Source organism: Cyanistes caeruleus, chromosome 12 (genome assembly GCF_971803275.1).
Source record: "Cyanistes caeruleus chromosome 12, bCyaCae1.hap1.1, whole genome shotgun sequence".
NCBI lineage: Eukaryota > Metazoa > Chordata > Aves > Passeriformes > Paridae > Cyanistes > Cyanistes caeruleus.
The window spans coordinates 8359241-8381352 of NC_141712.1; the positions used below are offsets into that span (position 1 = coordinate 8359241).

The following is a 22112-nucleotide window of genomic DNA, read 5'->3' on the forward strand; positions in this document are numbered from 1 at the left end:
ATCACAGCTCCTTCTGTTAATCAGTAACTACCAACAGCCTGTATTTGATAGTCCAGCTTTATTAATAAATATCTTGGCTTCCACCCAGGGATCAGTTCTGTAGCTGAACCTCATTGGGCAATTCTCACTATTCAACGTGATATTGAAAAGCTCCAGTAATACTGAAGAAAAAGACATTTAGTTGCATTCCCCCTCCTACAATAGAGCAAATAAAAGGTGACTAAACCCCAGTGCGTCAGATTTTATGAATGCAATTATCTCCTACACCTCCCCCCTCAGGATTTTACACAGCTTGAGGCTTTGAGGGTTTTTCTTTTTTTTGTAAAATACAGCCCCCATACAGTTACTAAAGGAAGAGTTTTGGCTGCACTTGCACTATACCACTTTAAGAAAGACTTTGTTGAATGTCTGCCCTAGGAAAGGATTGTTTCTATCAAAACAGCTGATTTTTGCACTCAGACTTTGCTTTAGTATTTACAGTCAGCAATCCAAACACAATACCAATAAGAATTATGCTTTTAAAGGACAGACAAAAAAAGCTATGGGTAATAAAAGGAACTACCACATCCTCGTGTTTTGGAAATACCAGTCACAGGATGCCAACTGCAGATCTACATTTTTGATGTCCCCTTCTCTCCCTTTCCAGTAAATAATGGGCCAAGAAAGAGTACAGGACAAGAACTTACAGCTGAACAAGGCAGATACTCAGCAAATAACTGTGACAAAACAAGTGCTTGGCTCTCAAACTTCAAGACCCCCAAAGTATACAGTTTTTAGAAAACAACTCTATGGAGCAAGAAATTATTTTCTAGAGATAATTAAGAAAAATTATGAAGTTGTCTAACAAAATAATCCTCCCAAATGAAACTACTTTAATTTTCTTCCTACCAGAATTATATCACGCCTATTAAAAATGTAAAACTGAAGTCATACCCAGGATGAATACCAGATTTGTAAGAGGATTAAAACAACACACCCTGAGTATCACAAATGTACTTAATTCTCAGTTCAATAAAATACTGGAATATCAATTTATTAAAAAGTTATGTGAACTGTACATACATAAACTGCAATATAGCTGAAAAATCTGAAATATATAATTTTAAAAGAAAATCATTTATTTCTGAAAATATTTAAAATATTGCATTTCTGGCAGCAAATTCAAAAGAAGTGCTCTGGGATGGGTGCAGTCTCTCTGTGCATTTGTCTAGCATTTGTCTTCAAGGCATGAAACATATTTGCTTTCTGATTTTTCACAGCACAATCTTGTGACCACTTTCTTTCTGACTTGTAGAGACAGAATTCTATTTCCAAGAACAGGAGTAGAATTTTAACAGGAAATACTACGGTCCTTGTTGGTGCAGACAACACACTTCCCGAGAGTCCATGGCACCTTGGAAATCTGCTAGCCATCCTGCATAAAACTGCATCAGATTGTGCTCACAAGTTACAGAATAAGTCTTTGATTGATAATTTTTCTGTTTATTTCCGCCAAGGCCACTGAAAATACGAAGGCCTTTTCATCTGAAAGGTTAGCATACATGTCAACTTCTTTTTCTTGTTTCTCTGTAGAAGAAAAAAAAGTCACTATTAGAAGCTTTTTCGAAGTTAATGCAAGTTACACAGAAATTAATAAATTACGTGAAGTAGTGGAATTAAGTTAGACAATCAACTCCTATGCACAGAGGGAATGACAAAGAGGAGGAAGTAATTGAGGCACACAAAGGTGCTGGAAGAGCTACAGAATGAGTCAGCCAAAAGCATGACTGAATTTCTCTTCTTTAACGATGAAGGAAGAATGAGTCGTTAACATAAAAATAAACAAGTATTCAAGTCTCCCTTCAGGTTTTTTTTTCGTTTTAGTGGTTTGGATTTTTTTCTTTTACAGAACCACCTCCCATCCAAGAAAACAAAGCTATTTTACAATATTCTCCTTAAACACAAGATTTTCCCCCTTTACATAAAATAACTCTACATAAAAGAAACCCGGGAGTTTAATGACAGTGTCAAAGGCCAAAGAGCAGATACTTGGATGAAGTCAGGCTCCAAATTTATCATCATGCGCATTTCTGGACTTCCTACACTGCAGACTTTCCATCTTATCCCAGCTGTAGAACAATGCTAACATCTCATTGAGCAAGTAAAAGCCCTTGAGTTCCCTGTGCTGATGTCGGCTTGCCTCAATGCCACAGACACACAACAGGAAGCCATAAAAAAGTTTCTGTGCCACTGTGCTCAGATAAACTAAGTTACACTACAAAAATCCATAAAATAATACAGTTTGAGAAATACCACTTTAAAAAATACCACCTCCTCCAGATCATGACTAGTTCTGTCCCAGTTTAGCTAGCCACAGGTAGCTGACACAAATTGTTAAGAAAATAAAGCAAACAAAGAATTTTGTCAGAAGACCAGGCTTGTGGACAGAAGGGAGAGAGAAATACATCCAGAGCTTTCAGCTGTGGAACTCCATCTCTAATCCAGGTGTGGCCTGGACTCATTTATAATCACAACACAAAGCTCACATGAGAGACCCCTGTGTCACACACATCCACACTCTGGCAATACTCCACCAAGACACCTAAACTAGCATGGGAAAGCCAAAGGAAAGGCAGCACTGGAAAATAACAGAAAGCACGACCAGGAAAAAAGGTCCCAGCATCTCCTATCTCCACCCACCCACCCAGTTACCCTTAAATGGGTTCACATTCATAATAATGGTTTTAGATTTGGCTTCACATTTCTATTACAGCTACAGAAAAAAACTCCAGCAGACTGCCTTCTGTGTGAAATCAAGTGCTTGTATTCAACAGCTAAGTGAGAGAAGCTCCAAAATCCTTTACCACTATGTTCTGATGTAATACTGATACAAAAAACAGCAGAAACCAGCTTTTTGCTGACTTCCTGGCTATGCAAGGCAATATCCTCTAGTGTACTGAGTTTGACATGAGTTTGAAAGTGAGTTTCGCTGCCAGTCCCACCCGGCAGTTTAAGACAAATCAGCTTCTATATGTACACTCTGGGTTGCTCCACTTCCTCCCTCTCACCATTCAAAAATTAACAATGCTGGGAGTTGTTCTGAGCACAGACACTGCACACACTGGCTATTCCACATTAATCTTTTCTATTTTCATATCGAAGTCCCACCCCTTGTTTCATACTTCCTGATCCAAACGAATCCAGCCACAACTTGAACAGATCATCACCAGCAAAATTAAAAATACTCTCCCTGCACCGCACCCTGGTCTGCTGTGGACTTCTTAGTTTCCCTTCCTCCCTCTCCTCCCAGATCAGCCTTATTCTGAGACTTCAGCTTGCTGAAATCTTGATATCAAAGAGTATGAGGGTTTAACACAAGTGTGCAAGGACAATTGTAGTTCTCATCAGTAACAAGTGAAGAGCTCAGACCTGTGCGACATTTTATCATACACCAGTCCTAGGATACCACAGCTTCCACACACATTCTGAAAACTTTCCACTTCAGTCTTATGTGAGAATAGTTTTGATTCATTTCTCTATTATGAGCAAAAGCAAAACAGCATTGTGTTTCTGCAAGACAGTAAGACATTAAAAACTAGAGGGTTGGCTGTACAACTAAGAGGCCATTAAGGCAAAAATAGTTTTTCTGGATTATGTCTCTTGCATCCCCAGATCTCCTACAATCCCTTTAGACTGCAGCCCTTAAATTATGTATAAATCACGTATGGACTCCCCCTTCACAAATTTTGTATGGATTCATTTTTCAAGATAGCAAGTTACTTCAAATACACACACTGGACAAGGAAATGTGAGTAATGCAGCTGGAAATTACTGGAAAAAGAAAACTTGCATCATGAAAATGTATCCAACTTAAGTTTTATCAGGATATTGAAATGTATGTATATACCTTCATGAAAATTTGGCTTGCTAAGTAACAAGTCTGCTTTAGCAAGTCTACTACTCTTACTGAGACTTGCTGGTAACCTCCTTCAGAATAACCAATGTCTCTTCCTCCAGTACATAAGTGATTTTGTTTGCTTTAACACAATAAGGGTTATTACCCAGATAACAAGGCAACCTGGGAACCAGTCTAGCTGTGTCTCACAGTCCCACATAGTAAAACAAAGAATACACCTCCACAACATAATCAGAGTCAAATTATTATGAAGTGTTTGTATTTTCAAAACACACTGTAGTACATCTGACAAAGAAATTAAGACAATTTTGACAAGCCAAGGCTGCAGGGAGGAAGTTCCTGTTTTCCAGAGTGATCACATGGCACTGAAACATGTGATAGGATGATTTTCTGGTACTATACTATACTGTACTGTACTGCCATATCCCCTCAATCTACAACTGCTTCATCTCTCCTCCCCCTCCATTCCTTCTTGCTAAATCTGCAGGGAAAATAGCTTATTTTAAAAAGCCTTTTTGCTTATTCTATTCTTCTTAATTGCTGCAGCTCTTTGCTCTAATGTGAGCCAGTCACAAAGGACACAAAAGAACCAGTCAAAGGCACAGACATAACTGGGAACAAGCACACTGTGTATGGAATTGCATGACAAGCAAGGAAGCTAAGCTACAGATGCCATTTGGGTCTTTAGGAAGGAAATGTTCGCAGCTGGATGGTCTTCAAACATACAGATAATATGTTCTTCCATGTTAATACAACTGAGGTGTTTTCTGTCTGCCTGTTTTTCCATCTACAAATGCATGAGGAACCAAATGTTCTAACACTCATGCAAAGCAGTGGCTTCTTTTCAAGTCTTTGAGGCAAAAGCAAAACCTCTAGTGGCAAGTAATACATACCCTAAATATCCTTGAGACATCCAACAGGCAAGGAAATAAACTACTGACATCTTGCACTCCAGAGCCGACTTTCAATACACACAGACTGCTACAAGGACTAGCAACCACTCACACAAAAACCACCTTAACTGTAGTAGAATTACAGTTGTTTAATATACACAAACAACACTTCCAAGCAGCAGATGTGGTAAAGGAATAATATTTCTAAAACTCCTGCTAATTACTCCACACATAGTAGTTTCAATTTTGTAAGCAACTTGAAAAGGGAGAGGTCAATATTAACTTGTTTTAGTAATTACTTACAGAAGGATGAGTTCCCTGCTGAATTTATCTTCATAGCCAAGACAGCCTTACATATCAATTTTTTTTTTTAATCTGCCTATTAATTATCACAGTGGTCTACACACACTACAGTCTGACAAAAACAGAAGTAAGAAAATACTCTAGGCCTACCTACTCCTCAACAATAAGATGAGCTGGGACAGAGACAATGACAAATGGATGTGAGCCAAATCCCTGCACAAGAGGCTGAGGAAGAAACAGCCATCATAAGATCAAGGAAAAGGGATGGTAAAAACAGCACAAGAAGATGAAGGCAGTCTTATCACGTAAGATTCAGCTTTAAGAAAACCCCAAGAAAAGGCACACCATGTACATTCTTATAAGCAAAGATCCCACTATATCCAGATCTCTAATCTTCTGTCTCAAAGCACTGCAGCATTGTCATACCTCGGAGCTTGCAGCAAGAGGTTAGAAACATTCAGCCTCATTATGGATAGGAAAACATGTTCTCTAAAAATTCCTCCTGCTGTCAAAGTCTTGTTTTTTGGAAACCATAAAACATGTCTTAAGAAAATGGATCTTTTCCTTTGGTACCTTAGGTTGCTTTCCTCTTTGTCAGGGGACAGAAAAGAAAATTCACTTTTTTATAGGGTAACCCAAGCAGCTCACTGGAATTTTAAAAACAAGGCTGGCTGTGAACTAGGCTGGCAGTTAAATGCCTAGAAAGGATCCTAAAGCTACCAGACAAAGTCCAGCTTGGGTCAGTAACAAACAGGGAAGCTACACACATCTACAAGTCATATGCCATAGTGAAGAGATTACACACTACAAAGTGCATCTCTATTACAGTAAAACAATTGCCATCTGGAAAATATACAGAAATTAAATTCCACCTTCTCTTCCCACATTGAAAGCAATAAAAAAACCCAACAAATCAAATTTATACTTGGTTTTTACACAAAAGAAACAGATTCACATTAAACAGCAGGGATCAAAATTGCTTTTGAGAAGTAAGAAATCAAAAGAATTTTCAGCATGGAAAAGGAAGGTGGAAAGGAAGAAATAACTGCATTTCTGAGTTATGCCACATGACATACTTCAAGACTTCAGGAGATTTAGGAACAGTATCTGCTGAATATTTGTATGATGTCATGTTATTCCCCTTTTATCTGCCTTCCAATCTTCTGAAGTCCATGCTAAGTTTTGGATTCATAATTCGGGTCTAAAATTACTATCTGAAAACACAGCTAGCAAATGCAGTGTCAATAGGCTCTTAGAACAAGAGGAACCCTAAGTGACAGTTACATTCTTGAGGGGTTCTAGAATTACTCTAGCTATGTAACAGCCTCTTGATTGTATAATGATTAAAAACAGCAAGTCTCTAAGGAACCTTAACAGGCAAGAAGGCATTCTTCCCTCCAGAAACATGTGACCAAAATTCACATCACAGTAGTGATTTGAGATGCCCTTTTTACTTTGGCCCTCCAAAAAGTTTCAAGAAACTTTTTAAGCAATTCAGTTATCCTAATCCCCTCGCTGACAACAGATATCATTATTAGTCTGTCCCTGTGATACAGAGCAGCAGCACCTCAACAAAAAATAAAACTAAATAAAACAAAAAAAATCCTACTTAACACTTCAGACCAATGGCTTTCAATCTGCATGTTGAAACTTGATACAGTGGCTAAAAATACAGATTTACATCTTTGTAGCTAGTTTCATCACACACTGAAACATAAAACCAGAGGTCTCTACACATGCAAATCAGTCCCTTCTCCACATTAAGGTATCAGGTACTGGCTGAACTAGTCTAGTTTAAATGGTTTGAATATTATAAAGGTTTACTGATTAAAAAAGATAAAAACAGAAAATCCAACAAGCAGATTTCTCCAGCTCTCATACCTCTTTCTTCCTCGTGCTTTTTCGCTGAGGCACTCTTAGGTCTTCCTCTTCCTCGTCTGCTATGATCTGAATGGCTGTTAGACCTGGATCTCTTTCGGTTCTCTAAGTCTTTATTTACTGCAGAATTTATCTTCTCTCGCTTAACTCTCTCTGTCCGCCTCCTTTTGGCCTCACTCTTGTTTTCTGTGCAAATGAACAGAAATGGCATGATCCAGGGTTGTTTTCACCTTTCTTCTTAATTTACTCTTAATGCTTACCCCACCCAATCAACCTTTTCCTTTAAAGTGGTCAGATTGCTTATACCTTTACAGAACAATTGCATCTGCACAATATCCACACAGAAATTAAGCTGCCAGATCCAGAATGACACTTCACTTCTTGATTACAAGGATCAACCCTTGAATTACTTCAAAAGCCTTTTACAGCATGAGATGGTTGCTGGTACAGAAGAAGCTGTTCCCCAAATAAGAACACGAACTGCACACATCACAGCCTTTAAGACACCCCATTGTATCTGTTCCACTAGCAAAAGTTTATCATACAGCAAACACCACAGCACTTGGGCATCTTATGGCATGAACAATGAAATCATTGCTGGTGCTCAGACAAATCGAATGCTGAGCCAATGGTGCTGTCAGCAAATGCCACAAAACACAGCACACGTGTCCCACCACATCCAACCTGTGACAAGGCCTCCTCATGCACATTGCTGAACAGGTGTGCTGCTTTCCTAAACACCAAAGTCAGTAAAATAAAGGAGTATTTATATGAGTTTCATCTGGAAGTTAAGTATGAATTAATGAGATTGGGTACCAAATATAGTAAGTACAGTGACCACAGCACACTCATGGATTAGCTGCACATTTGTAAGGCAGCAGCACCACTCTAGAGTAGCTGTACTGCTGCAAATATTGCAACAGCATTTTCTAAAAGAAGTTGTGGTTACCTTAGGAGCACAATATAGACATACACAGTCTCCTACTGTATCTCTCTGGGGAAGTGATTTCCTTTGGCTGCAGCTGTCCCATTAATCTTGTACAGACATGGGGCTCAAGCTGGACAGCAGGGTCCAGTCACTAATGCTCATACAGAGCCTGTATTTCACAGTGTCACAGCCAGGGTGAGGTAGCAGGGGAACCTCTTTAGACCCTGTCTAATCCCTGCTCATGTAGGGCCACCAAGAGCCAGCTGCCCAGGACCATGTCCAGAAGGCTTTTGAGTACCTCCAAGGATGGAGACTCCACAACCTCTTGGACAACCTTTGCCAGTGCTTGGTCACACCCACAGCAGAAAGCACTTTCCAGCAGGATGGCCCCTCAGCATATATTAATTTTGCCTCCCCTGGTGCATTTCCTCTGTACAAAGCTGAATTATACAACCAGATTATGGCCTTCAGCTTCATTTGGTAGCTACTTTACCAAGAAAGCGGGAAGAGGAAAGAAAACTGACCAACACTTCCAATCTACCACAGATATTTCTTAACCTCCTCCACTTGAAAGTTGAGTTATCAGCATAACGTCACCTAATTCCTACCAGTGGTAATCTACAGCTATCCTTCAATACATTGATGCAAAACATCAAATAGCTGAGTTCCATTTTGTAGGTCTGGTAGATAATTTTAAAAAGTAGATATTATAAATCAGATATTTGCTGGGTTTGGGATAGGTTTTATGTTTTTATTAAAAATATATATCTTCCCTGTCAGGCTCTTTTTCTGACTAATTCTTATTACTGGAGGAAGTGATATAAATGAACACAAGGAGAATGCTATTCATGCCAGAAAGCACATTAAACTGACTTCTTACTGTGTCTATCAACAAAAGACACACAAGTTAGGCACAAAAAAAGCACTATTTAATTTAATCAAGGAGAGAAAAGCAAGATCCACCCAGCTTTAGATTAAACATTATGACCAATTTTTTATTGTCAGAAAACCAGCTTCAATCAGCATGTGCTCTGAAATCAGATCCTTTTGGGACCTCTACACATTTAGCTTCAAAACAGGATTAACATAAAGCATTCTGTATGGGGTTATTTTGCATAGTGATCAATGTGTGCAGCTAGAACATACACAGAATAAATGCCAACATCACCAGTACAAAGGAAGATTGAAAACACCAGCTTTCCTCCTCTCCTCAAAATTCAAGAAAAATCACCATATTCAAAGTCTACCAAGCACAAATTCAAGGGAAAGTGATCAGATAACAGTCAATTTACACAGAGAAGTAAAACACTATATTTTGCCTGTAGGAAAGAAGGGGAAAAAACTTGCTCCCTTCTCCCTCTCTGTAAGCTTTACCTGTGATGGGTGGTGATCTCTCAGCACGTTTAGCGTGCAAGAGTTTTCGACTGATAAATATGTAGCCACAGGGACATGATTTACATGCAACAGGAACCTGGAAAAACAAAAGACAAATTTTTCAAATTATTTCAACTTATGACAAAAATGCTGTCCCATAAACAAAAAAACACGCTTTGTAACTCACATTTTGTCCTCAGAGATAACTCTTCAAACTCAGTAATTACTGCAAACTATGGCCTGTCCTGTTACTGTATTTAAATACAGTAAAACCAGATTCTGCTGTAAATCACTCACCAAGCCTTTTCTTTATGCAGTTGCTAAAAATCAAGCTTGAAATGTACAGCTGTTGTGATTGCTTTGCACTACTTTTCCCCAGACTGACAGGAAGGGGGTGGGGGAAAGCAGAAAGCATTAAAGGAAGGCTGAATTAAAACAGAATTACAATTTCTCTTCAGAGCTCTCAAATATCATCAGTCAAATCAGTCAGACATTTCCAGTTTTGCTTCCTCTACTTACTTGTAAAAAAAAAAAATAATTATGAGTTAAAACCGTCAGTACATTGTGAATGCATTCACTTTCAGCAGCATTTGAAAGCAGCTCCTTTAGAGAGGAGCAGCTTTAGAGGCACAATAGAGCCTGAAGCAAAACAGATGCATTTGTAGCACACTCTGCTCCAGCGCTGCAGACAAGGCCGGGTGGGTACAGAAGGACCTCGTTAATTCAACATGCAAATAACCCAGCCCAGCCAGGCAAGAACTGACTGCAGGCCCAGGAGGTGGAGAGAATACAGCGCCTCTGATCAGCTAAGCAGACAGCAGCAGTACGCTCCCCCAGAAAATAACAATGTAGAACAAGAAATGCCACATTTAATATAAAAAAATAACAAAAATTCACTCACAGCAATTTTAAAAAAAAAAAAAAAAAAAAGCAACACTGACAACTTACAAACTCATTACCTTAGTGCCAAGATATTTTGAAATCTTTTAGGGTAGTAAGGAATACAGCATGTTGCTTTGATTAGGTTTAAGACTGAAAACACAAATCAAAGCAAGTTTAGGCAGAGATCTGGAAGAGATTAAACACCACACATTAAAGTGGAGTCATGCTGAAGCATGATAGTGGGGGAAAAAAGGCAGGAGGTAATTTCTTAAATGTAATTCTTTAAGACAGGTCACTACAAGTTTGCCAATGCCCACTGAAACAAACAGGAGCACAGAACCACAACTGCCTCCTCAATTTAACCAGACATGGAGAAGAACCAAGTTCCAAAGTTCTACTGGCTCAAGAAACCCTGCCAAATTAATATGTGAATTTGTAAAGGGGAACTTAACTGCTTCTCAGAATAAACAAATTATTTTGCTTTCTGTAGCACATCTGAGCTCCTGCACGTCACCCTACAAAAGCTTTCAGTTAGACTTTTTGATACAGGTTTTGCAGAACTAGATTTTAACTCCCTTTATTGAGACATCAACATAATAAAAACGAGTCCAATAGAGGTTTATTGAACTTTAAAGGTCAGAATTTAGCAGACTTGTGTGCACGTTTGTCTCCTTGTTCATGTTAGTTTAACAGTACTAAAGCTCCACTATCTTGCAGATAATTTGAGTGTGTTCTTAAGGTGATACAGAGTTCCAGCTAATTCCATTTTGGAACACTTGGGTCCCTCCAATAATTACCTTTCCAGACTCGGCCTAAATAACAACAACAAAAAAAGCAGGTTTGGCAAAGCCACCCAAGGGGATTGGAACAGAGTCAGTGTTTTTCAACGAACTCAGCTGAGTTTAACAGAACAATACTGTTCTCGTGTTACAAGTTTCACACCTAGGGGTGTGCATCATTTGAGGGTGGGGGGCCTGGGGGAAGGGGTTTATCACTGAAACCTATCAGTTATCCTTTGAAGACCCACACTGATAACATCCTGCAACATAACTAAGGCAACAAAGTCCTAAACACTATTTCACACTGTTTAATATTTTCCTAAAGAAAAGGAAATTTTACCTGATGCTCCCTAGTTCAATGGATCTGTGCTTTGATTGTGAAAATAGTGAAATATGATATATTATCTAAATTACAACAGAAAAATGATTTGAAGTCTAAGTGCTACTCAATATTTTGCTCCAGTAATTGTAGCTGTCTAAATATTTCCATGCGTGCCACTTCCACTGCAAAAATCAGAAAAAAATGGTAAGCCCTTGCTTATCAAAGAATTTAAGAAACACCAGTACAGGACAGTCAGTTAAGAATTATATGAAAGTTTCCTTCAACTCTGCAAAGGGTTGACTGGTACTGTAGGCCTTAGTTCCTTGCTCCCTCTCAAATATTTGGCAGTGGAAAACAAGGTTCTATGAGCAATGTGTACCGGGGCAGGACATGTAAGCATTTAAAATCTATTTAAGCTACAGAAGAGTTGCTAACAGAAAATCTACATTGACAAAAACTAAAGCACGTGATATGCGTATAAGTGCAGAACAAAGTGACAGTTTTCACATCAGCTTAAAAAGCTACAATGTTTGCTTACTTATTGTTGGTAGTTTGACATTCACTACATTTATTTAAAAAAACCCCAAACAAAAATACCACCACTCTCATATATGACTTCTCCCTCGTTTTCGTTTCTCCTTTCACCAAGTGAATAACCAGAACTTGGCTCACGATTTCTTTCTCAGAAATAGTGTTTCAGTGACGTGCTTAACGTGCATTTGCAGCGGTTGATCTGTTGGTTAAAACATGAAACGACGCCCACACACAGCTCAGCACTGCCAACTGTGCCAGGATGAGTAGGAATACTGTAAAAACTATGCAAGTCAGAACAAAAAAAAAAAGAGTTGTTTTTTTTTAAAGCTATGCAAGTAGAGCAAAATTAGGTGAGGCTATTTATTTTTTTCTAAGCAAGGCTAAGCCAGTGAATGGGGGTGACTTTCCAGGGTCACACAACAGCGCCGATGCTCCCAGGAGCGCATGTGACAGGCGCTGCCCCTCGGCCGAGCCCCACGGCCGCCGCTGCAGAGCCGGGCCATTGTTCGGAGCTCCGCTGGAACGAACTCGCCCGCTTTTAATACTCACATCGTTCCCAGTAAATGGAGACGAGCTCCTGACACGGCAGCGGTGCAAAGCAGCTGCCGCTCGGTGTGAGTAGCTCCATTTTGCGCACGCAAGGAACCCGCAGCGGGACACGAACAGCTCACGCGGGCACTTGGGGCACAAATTGCACCAAAGGTCTCGGTTTCGCTGCTTCCGAACCGCCCCACGTGAAAACATCACCTCTGAGCCCTCTCCCCACCACCGCTGGGCACATCAGTCATCCAAAGGGCAAACTGCATTATATAAACCATCCCGTTCATTGTATTTTTAACGGATCACACAGTTACTAAACAACAGCAGCACATAAACAAGAGGCTCTGCAGTCGCGCAGGAACCCCTCAGCACAATACAACTACTCCACTACCCTGCCAGAGGGACGCGGTGCTCAGCCCGCATTCCAGGCAGAAGCTGCAAAGCCAGCAATCGCTCGGCTCACACAAACCCCGACTCGCAGCCGCACGGAGCCGGGTGCCCGCTCTGCCCTCCGCAGCCCCGCGCTCGGCCGGCAGCCGCTCACCTGCTGGTCGCACTCGGGGCAGGACTTGGTGGCCATCTTCACTTTCTTGGCCCTACTGGAGGACATGCTCGCTGCTACCGTGGCTGGGCTGACACGGCCGCGGCCGGAGCGCCCGCCCCGGGAGGAGCGGCGGGAGGAGCGGGAGGAGGCGGCCAGAGGAGGCGGCGGGAGGACTGGGTGGAGGCGACCAGAGGAGGAGCCGGCGGAGCGAGGAGCGGCGGGAGGAGCGGGAGGAAGGAGGTGGAGTGAGGAGCGGGAGGAGGTGACCAGAGGAGGAGCCGGTGGAGTGAGGAAGCTGTGGGAGGAGCCGGACAAGCCCCGCCCACACCGCGCGGGCGAGCGGCCGGCCCCGCCCACGCCGCCGGATTGGATGCGCGCGGGTGGCGCTCGGAGCCCCCTGGCGGCAGCGCTGGGAACGGCCGGGACGCTGAGGGAGCGGGAACGGGAGCGGGAACGGGAACGGGAACGGGAACGGGAGCGGGAACGGGAGCGGGAGCGGGAACGGGAACGGGAGCGGGAGCGGGAACGGGAGCGGGAACGGGAGCGGGAGCGGGAACGGGAACGGGAACGGGAACGGGAACGGGAGCGGGAACGGGAGCGGGAACGGGAGCGGGAACGGGAGCGGGAACGGGAACGGGAACGGGAGCGGGAACGGGAGCGGGAGCGGGAGCGGGAACGGGAGCGGGAGCGGGAACGGGAGCGGGAGCGGGAGCGGGAGCGGGAACGGGAGCGGGAGCGGGAACGGGAGCGGGAGCGGGAACGGGAACGGGAACGGGAACGGGAGCGGGAGCGGGAACGGGAACGGGAACGAGGGAGCCTGAGTGGAATGTCCCTGCCGTCAGGAGGCACCGAGCACCGTTCCTCTGGTCTCCATCTCAGGTCAGAGAAGGACAGGACGGCAGCAGAGGGGGATGTTTATCCCCTGCTGCACTGGCGCCTCTGGGAGCCTGGTGGTCCAAGGGCAGGGTGCCTGGCCGTGCCCCTTAAGCTCACAAATGGGATGTTTTCGAGTAGAATGTCCTCAGACAACAGTGTGCTACTGCCAGACCACTATCAGCACCGGGACTAGAGCAACAGGAACAGCTATCTCAGCAGGGCCTGAATTTCTGCCACATAAATTGCATTTATGTCCTAGCAAATACCCTCCAGATTGTCATGCCAGCCCTCTCCATCCTTATTACCAATATAGTATGATGAATAAAGAATCAAACATCGTTTGCAATGTCCTTGCCTGTGCCAGTACAACCTGTAGATTTTTTTTCTTTGTCTTCCACGAGCCTGGTTCCCACACAGGGCATGAGAACGTCCTGCTCTGTCCTTGTGAGACCTGGGGCTCCCCCGGTCAGTGAGTGCTGGTTTCTGGCTGTGTACACAGTTACTAAACTGGCTCGTTTGCCCTTTTCCTCTCCTCCTCAGTATTTAAGTTATGACTCAGAGGGTGGATTTGTTTCCCTCTTCTCCCTGCATATTTTTTTCCAGCCTATACCAGTCCATTGGCACAGGTGTTTCTCCAGAGATACACAAAGACAAGACAGATTTATTTTCCATATAAACTGTGACTGCTGCCAAAATGCAGATGTGTTCTATGTAGGCACAACATCCAGATTTCATTCCTGAATCCAGAACAAATCCATGCAACCAGGACCTTGAGCTTGCATTTGGATTTTTAATTTTTTTTTCTTTAATTGAAAAGGTCCAGACATAGCAAAACATAGAAAGGTATTTGAGGAGGATTTGTAACAGCAGGGGGCTCTGCTGAGCATAGTAACAGTTTCTAATAAATATATTAATGAATATACAAGAAAGCTCACAGAGATCTATGACAATACCCAGGTTTTCTTTATAGAGCAAATAAAGTAGTGAGGGACAGTTGTTCAAGTACTCCATAAAAACAAAAATGTTTTCCTTACTGAATACAAACAAAATAATTTATAGCTAGAAAATTTATTTACCAGACATGTATTTTTCATGATATTCTAATTTTTTAACACATTAGTTTTGAGTTCTGAAAGTCTAAGACTATTTCTTTTACATAATTTCAGAGGTTTAATCCAGCACTAAGATAAGAACCACAAATACCATTTTAAAGGTACAGGTATTTTCTCTCTTAAAAGAGTTGAGGTACTTCGCAAGACCAAGCCTCACTTAAAATGTGTTTTACACCAACTTAAAATAGAAAGTAAGAAAATTATGCCATTTCTCTATCTTATGAAAAGCTACACATGACTTTGTAAGTGCCTGATGGCTTCTTCTCTTTGCTGTTGTCACCACAGAGTCCAGCTGAGCTGAATGGCCTGAGACGTTTCCACTGTCTGACACATCAACTGCCTGCACATAGCAGTTTTCTGGTGTGCAACTATAATTTTACAAGGAAACAAACATTCAGAGTAGGAACAATTCACACATCTAATCCACCTTAGAGTGGGAGAGAGCAGCACTCCTGAGTTGTATTTCTGCTCAGCATTCCAGGTAATTTGGAAGCATCCTACTCTCCTGCAGCGTCCCCTGGGAGAGCTGACAGCTTCGGGCTCTGTCAGCCCCAATGTGCTGACAAAATACAGCAAATTGAGAAATTTAATTCCTGAAGTGCTGTGCAACCTTGTGTCAAAAAGGTTATAAAACACATCCTGATTAAGTAACAACTTCCTAATTAGTAGGCTACAGTCAGCAGGGGTATTATTCTTTCCAGTGCCAAAGTATTACCTAGAGAATTCTTAAGTAATATCTAAAATACAAGATTAGGATACATGAGAGCAAAACTACAAACAATAGGAAGAGCTAGATGATAATATTTGCAATGTTACTATGAAGTAGTTGAAGTTGTAATGTGACAATATTCAACTGGTAAGAAGAAAGTACTGTATAAAAAATACACTGATTATACAGACAAGCTTCAATTCTATTTTATTATTCTGAATTTGGTAATTTTGATAATAACAACAGTTTGTAGTACTTAATAATGTTACTGTGCTTCTCACCAGTAGATTTCAGGGCAGCTGTAATCTGAGTCACCTCTGAATCCTTTCAAAGGGAATCAAAGTCATGCCTAACAATTCCTTCGAGATCCCATTACTCTGAATTTGGGTGAGACCAACTCTTTAGCAGCACAAATGTTGGCTTTGTTTTCCAAGTACAGCTAAATATTGAGTATTTCCCAATTACAAGGGATTTTTTAATTCACGATGTTGTTAAGCATTGATGCCTCTTGGTTTCAGGAAGCCCAGTCTTAGGCTGGCTGCTGCCTCTGGCCAAGATGAGCATATTAAACCTTGCCTTAGAAAAAAAGGCCACAGCCACAGATTTTAAAAAGAAGCTTTTATTTAAAAATCAATAATTTAAACTATTTAATAGCAGTAGCACCTACTGTTCCCTAAAATAAAGGCTTCCAACATTTTATTTTCATGTATCAGGCCCTTTTTGTGGGAAACTTCTTTAAAATCTACATTTAAGTATTTTGTTTTCTACCGAAAGCTTACATTATTTTTATAGATCATCTTTTCAATTAGTTCTTATGACAAGAATTCAATATTATAATTATACTTTCCATCTGAGTTTGGTTTTTGGGTAGGAGGTTGGGCTTTTTTTGTTTGTTTGTTTTTTTGCTTTTTCATGAGATAATGAGAGTTGTTGAACATTAAGGTATGAAGTCACTTAACTGTCACTTTTCCAGTGGATTGCACTGAGCTTTGCACCAATAAATAAGTTTTACCAAAGTTTTATATTCGGTTTGAAGAACAGTAGAAACAGTAATTTCTCTGAAGATGTTCCTTATATTCTGAACTGCTACCATGAGCAGTAGTCAACAGGAAAAAAACATCCTCCTTACTTGTACAACACAGAATACAGAAAAACTGAATAAACCTAGTTTTCATAATGTGGTTTCCATCTACTTAGTGTGCTCAAAGATTTCTAAACATCATTAAAAACGCTTTGGCATTTTAAGCTATTGAGAGCAGTTTTTGATCCAGTGTCTTTATTTCAATGAAACAGCAGCAGCAGAATTCATGCTCAGTTACCACATGTCATTATTGTAATCATGGGGTTTAAACCATGCAACTATTCATGGCAAAGCAGCTTGTTGAAGGTCTGTCAGAATGGAAACATGTGACAGCAGCTGTTGGTCTGTTTATCACCATTATTTCTCCAAGCCTCTATCTACCCTTCTATGTATTTATGCGTTTGCTGCTGCTCTGTATCTCTAGCTCGGCAGCATCAACATGAAATTCATTATTTTAGCTTCTTGTAACTGCAAGAAAACCAGCCTGTGTCTTTATGACTAAAGGTGGAATGCAACATGGAGATCAAAGAACCTTGGTAAGCAGCACTGTCCACCTTCAACATCTGTTTTGTCTGAAACTTGTTTTCATACAGTTTGCACATTCATTTAGGAGCAAATTTACCTCAACATTGCAAGTTCATCCTACACCATTCACTTTCAGGAAAGCATCTGTATTAAAACAACCTCTGGAGATACATTTACCAGGTGTAAAGAGAGAGATACTTTCCTGTAACACCACTTCATACTGCATTTACCATTGAAAGGCTTTGTTTCATCCCATTTATTTCCTGTGTGAATTTCTAAGAAATCACCCAGACTATTGAAATCCAGTTTTGCATATATTTATTCCAATGTTTTACTAAAACCATTTTGGCTTGTGTGAAGTGTATTTGCCGTGTTGAGCCTCATTCCAAGGCTGTCCTGTGTTACACACTAACCAGCAGCCTGACAGGATTTGCAGGCAAGGGCTGCTTGGATTGCCACAGTGCAGAAACAGAGATGTCAGGGGATCTGTACCTTTACTTGTGGGGGATCAATCAGAGACACGGGGGCAGTGCTGGCTGGACACTTTCTGCTACGCCAGCTCTTTCTGGGGGGAGGATTGGGGGGTGGAACAGCAGTGTGTGGACCAAGAGTAAAGGTTAACTTGTGTTCTGCCCCCAGCAAAATTAGTGTTTCCAAATTACGGCCCAACTCTGATTTCTAACAGTCTGGGTAGCATTTCAACCTTGATTTCTAAGGAATCATGAAATACTCTTGAATTAAGATACCTGGGAAGTCTACTTGTATCCACTGAACGTAAATATTAGAATTTTAAATAATTTGAACATTTGAGGTAATCTGATAAAAGCTTACTATAAAATCCAATCTGGTTTTGTGGTAAATCCAACCTTGACATGTCTCACCATGGCTTGAAATATTTTTCCTCTGAACTACTTTTATCAAACCTAGAGAAAAGGCACCATGACACAGTTAATTATGAAACTGCCAGATTCAGAGGACATTTAGCTTTCTAGATACACGACTGATGACAACTTTAAAAGTAAACTGTCAAAACATACAGGCTCCAAAACCTGACATTTCAAAAGTTAAAAAGGCTTTAAATATGGGGAAAAAATATCAGATGCAATGTCCTGGAACAGTTGCTGCGGCTTCAAGTAAACAAAAGTGGACTTCTTGGAACTTGAATTTCTAACAGAGCACTCTATTGGGTCATTCTGTGGGCAGAATTTTGGAGGGAGGACAAGCAGGGCCAGAAACACTCCACGTGGCCTTCACAAACTGAACAGTAAACAAGAAAAAGCTCTTAGGAAAAACAGTACAATGACTGGAAACAAAAAACAAAGAGTTTTCTGCACCACCTCAAGAATGTTCCTTCAGCACAAAAAAAAATCCCATATCTGTTATTTTGTTAACTATGAATTGACTAAAATCCTCAAGCAGCAATTATTTTTAAATTGGCACGAAGCAAGTGAAAAATATTGCACTCGAAATAGAATAAGGACTGGAGCAAAATACTAGTGAAACTAAACACTATGGCAAGCAGAAGATTGTTAGAAAGAAGAAATAGTAAAGACAGAAAAAGGGCTCACAACATAATTGTATGTAATGAAAAAAAACCAAACAAATCAAACACAGCAAAAGCAGCTTCCTTACTCTTCATCAGCAGAGGAAAATACCAAAACAGAACAGAACTCAAGTCTCAAACCATCTAATTTGGGCACCTAAAATTAGGAAGCTTGTTTGCCATATTCTAAGTGGTGAAAGAGAAAGTAAAAATAAGGTTCTACAAAAACAATTCACAAATAAGGCTGATTTACAGCCCAGGCTCTTACTCAAGGAGGTAACATTAGGTCATAGGAATATTCCTGAGTGAATGATCCCTTATTCCACTCTCTGAGCACAAACAAGGAGGTTCTTCTGGGCACCCAGGACGGGTAAAAAGGGCCTTCTCCTCCCCACGGGCAGCAAGAACGAGAGAGCATTTACCTCTCTCTCCCCTGAATTCTGCTGCTGTTGTATTTCATGGCAGACCTCCAGTCATTCGCTATGAAAGCTGAACTGAACCCGAGAGATAAAAACATTTTCATCATCTGGAAACAATGAGGAAACTGTGAAAGAGGACCGGCTTGTTCCTGCGGGAGGCAAGGATCAGGAGAGCAAATGCTCCCCTGGCAGAGTGACAGGGCGAGGGACGAGGCTCTGGCGCTCGTTCAGCCTCGCTGCCTGCCCGACTCTAGAGCCGCTCTCCAGCAGCCCCGCAACAGGTGAGGCAGGGCAGAGCCCACCGCGCACCCCGCGCCGCACTCCCAGCTCCAGGCAGAGCAAGCAGCGCAGGCGGCCTTTTCCCCACGGACAGAGCAGAGTCAGCGTGGGCAACGCTGCGCTTCTCACGCCCAGAGCACAAGAGCACAGCCAGACAAAGGGAGCGCTCTGTAAGCGGGCAGGCGGCGGCACCGCGGGCTCCGAGCGGCAGCGAAACGCTCCCCAGCACCGAGAACGCTCGGTTTTGCCATTCCCTGAGGAAAATTCCCCGGACTTGCCCTGACCCCGGCTCCCCCGGCATCTCCAGCAGCGGGAGCGCGCCCCGCCCTGCAGACAATGCGGGAGCGGCCCGGGGAGGCCTCTGGGTGCGGTAGTTCCCTGCCCATCACCTGATGCCGTGGGCAGGCGCAGCCGGGACTACAGTTCCCGCCAGGCAGCGCGCCCGCCGCCCGGCTGGTGCAATCACACCTTAGCACGCCCCGGGGCCGGGGCCAGCGCCGGCTGGGAGAAGGATGGGTTTGCCCGGGACTCTTCCAGAGCACTAGCGCGGGCACTTCTGTCGGGGCAGGGGGCTGCAGCGCTCTTCGGATGCAATGGTGGGATCTACTGCTCCCGTGGTGGCCTCGCAACACCGCAAGATCAGTTATATCCATTGCAATTAAGTTTGCGGGATCTGGGCATGAGAGGATCGAGCGTGTACGTGTAACTGTGCCAGCTTTTCGGCATTTCTCCTGACTGCACCTCCTGCTCGCGTGCATCTGACTGGCGCCCGGTTCCGACTGCAAAATACACCGATCCCCATCACTTGTATCCTTAATCTGGCTTTGGGAACTGCCCGAACGACCATGCATCGGTTTGTCTTGGTTGCCAGGCAAGCTGCGGCACGGCAGTGCGGCCGCGGGCCGGGGGGCTGCCGGGGCGGAAGGACGGACATGGCTCTGCGCTGCGCCGCTTCGCTGGCGGCCGGGCGGCAGCCGCGGGGTCCCCGGCGGGAGGGGACGATGCGCTGGAGCAGCGCTGCCAAGCCTTCCGCCGTGAAGATCAACGAGAAGGCGAGCAGGGAGAAGATCCTGACGCTGGAGTCCATGAACCCGCAAGTGAAGGCGGTGGAATACGCGGTGCGCGGCCCCATCGTTCTGAAAGCGGGGGAGATCGAGAAGGAGCTGCGGAAGGTGAGGCGGGGCAGGACAGGGCAGAGCGGGAGGGCAGGACAGGGCAGAGCGGGAGGGCAGGGCAGGGCACGCTCCCCGCAGCCGCTCCGGCTCTGTCCCGGGCGCTCCTCCGCCGCCGCTCCCGCTTGAGATGTCGCGGAGCTCCGCGGGGACGTGACACCCTGCGGGGCTGAGACGTGACCCTGTGGAAGCCTCGGGAAAGCGGGAGGCACCTCGAGTGCCGCTGCAGTGCCTCCTGCCAAGTTAAAAACTCTCGGAGCACAGCAGCCTTTCCCCATCCCTCCGCTGCCCCGGGCCGCGGCCGGACGCGCTGTGCGGCCCCCGGGCCGGCCCCGGCCCCGCGCCCCTTCCCACGGCAGGCGGCAGGCACCAAACAAAGGAACCCGCTGGCCGGCTACTGTTTATCTGGTGGCAGTGGCTGCCTAAGGCAGATACGGGACACCCCATAAAGCGGTGTTTACATTTCTCCGACCACTTTGACCCTTTGCTGCAATCCCGTGTCCTTTGTGTTATACAAGGGGGTGAGTGACCAGCTTTCATCATAGTGATAGAGCGTTTAAGTCGTTCGTGAGGATTTTAGAGATACTGCCTCGGCTGGGGCAGGGAGGCACCGGGCTCCTGACAGGTGATCCGGCCCGGCTCTCCCAGGCACTGCTCCCCTGCCTCACCCATCGCTGCTCTGGGTCGTCCAAGGAGATCGCCGATAATCTGCTCCTTTTTTTTTTTTTGAGTTGTAGAAGGTGAGGTGCCTGAGGACAAACCTTCAGAGCACAAACACTCAGTACCGCTGCCCAAAGTTGTAGGTGGTTGGTACTCTTTGGCGGATCATATAATAAAACAGATCCTAAGGGTCTGGGCCAGTATGTGCTAAATAAAGCATCCAAATCAGTCGGTGCTTATATTTATTTTCTTTGTATTTCTTTTTATTCCTTGAGTATTGAAAAAAAAGATTAAAAATACCCCTTAGCGATACAGACATGGCTTTTTGCTTCTACTGTTCAAACCACAGCTTCCCCTCTCATCACAAGGACTCGCTTATTTTTGTTTTGAATAAAGCATCTGGCAGAGTAATTTTTCTGCAATTTGATATATTATTCCCTGCTGTTACTGCTTTAGAGAGTCTTTCTAATATCTTATTACAGGTACTGCAAGATCATTTTCATTAGTTCATGTAAAGAGCTTTGAACAAAAATGTACTACAGCAATTCTAACCAGAAGAGATTAATTTTTTGGTCATGTTACTTGGTTCCCCTTGTTTTAGAAGTTGAAGCATGTTTTGAGTTCACTGTAGTATATGCATCAACTATTTACGTCTAACTCAATAATTATTACAAACAGCCTCCTTTTTTTTTTTTTTAATTAGAATTTCACTTTAAAACTTCAGCATGGTGATGGAGAATTAATTTTGGAACATCTGTTTTGATTTTTGCCTTTAAACTTGTTTATAAAGGTGTCGTTATGTTTATGAAACTGGTTTCCCTAGTGGATACATTTTCCAGAGTATAAAATCTTCCAGTGTTCTCA

The 22112-nt window shown here is 43.1% G+C and overlaps 2 protein-coding genes across 2 annotated transcripts in view; one reads left to right on the forward strand and one right to left on the reverse strand.

Annotated features, from left to right (window-relative positions):
• Nucleotides 1-1017: 1017 nt before the first annotated feature.
• Nucleotides 1018-13249, reverse strand: HDIP1 (HDAC and MIER1 interacting protein 1). Its single transcript, XM_023934810.2, has 4 exons — nt 12873-13249; nt 9272-9368; nt 6973-7155; nt 1018-1566 (listed from the first exon to the last, which is right to left on the reverse strand). The coding sequence occupies exons 1-4, from the start codon at nt 12936-12938 to the stop codon at nt 1448-1450; spliced, it is 465 nt and encodes a 154-aa protein (XP_023790578.1). The 5' UTR covers nt 12939-13249; the 3' UTR covers nt 1018-1447.
• Nucleotides 13250-17066: 3817 nt separating this feature from the next.
• The window catches only part of GPT2 (glutamic--pyruvic transaminase 2), a 29572-nt gene continuing 24526 nt past the window's right edge, over nt 17067-22112 (forward strand). The window contains exon 1 of the mRNA XM_086847113.1: nt 17067-20588. Within this exon, the coding sequence (XP_086703239.1) occupies nt 20262-20588 (327 nt within the window). The 5' untranslated portion in view covers nt 17067-20261. The remainder of the gene's footprint in view (nt 20589-22112) is intronic.

Excerpts from the sequence above, each read along its gene's own strand:
- HDIP1 (XM_023934810.2), bottom strand. The coding sequence starts at position 12,938 with ATGTCCTCCAGTAGGGCCAAGAAAGTGAAGATGGCCACCAAGTCCTGC. Across the intron at positions 7,156-9,271 it reads GAGATCACCACCCATCACAG|AAAACAAGAGTGAGGCCAAA; the intron begins GTAAAGCTTACA and ends TCATTTGCACAG. Across the intron at positions 1,567-6,972 it reads AAAGCACGAGGAAGAAAGAG|AGAAACAAGAAAAAGAAGTT; the intron begins GTATGAGAGCTG and ends TTTCTTCTACAG.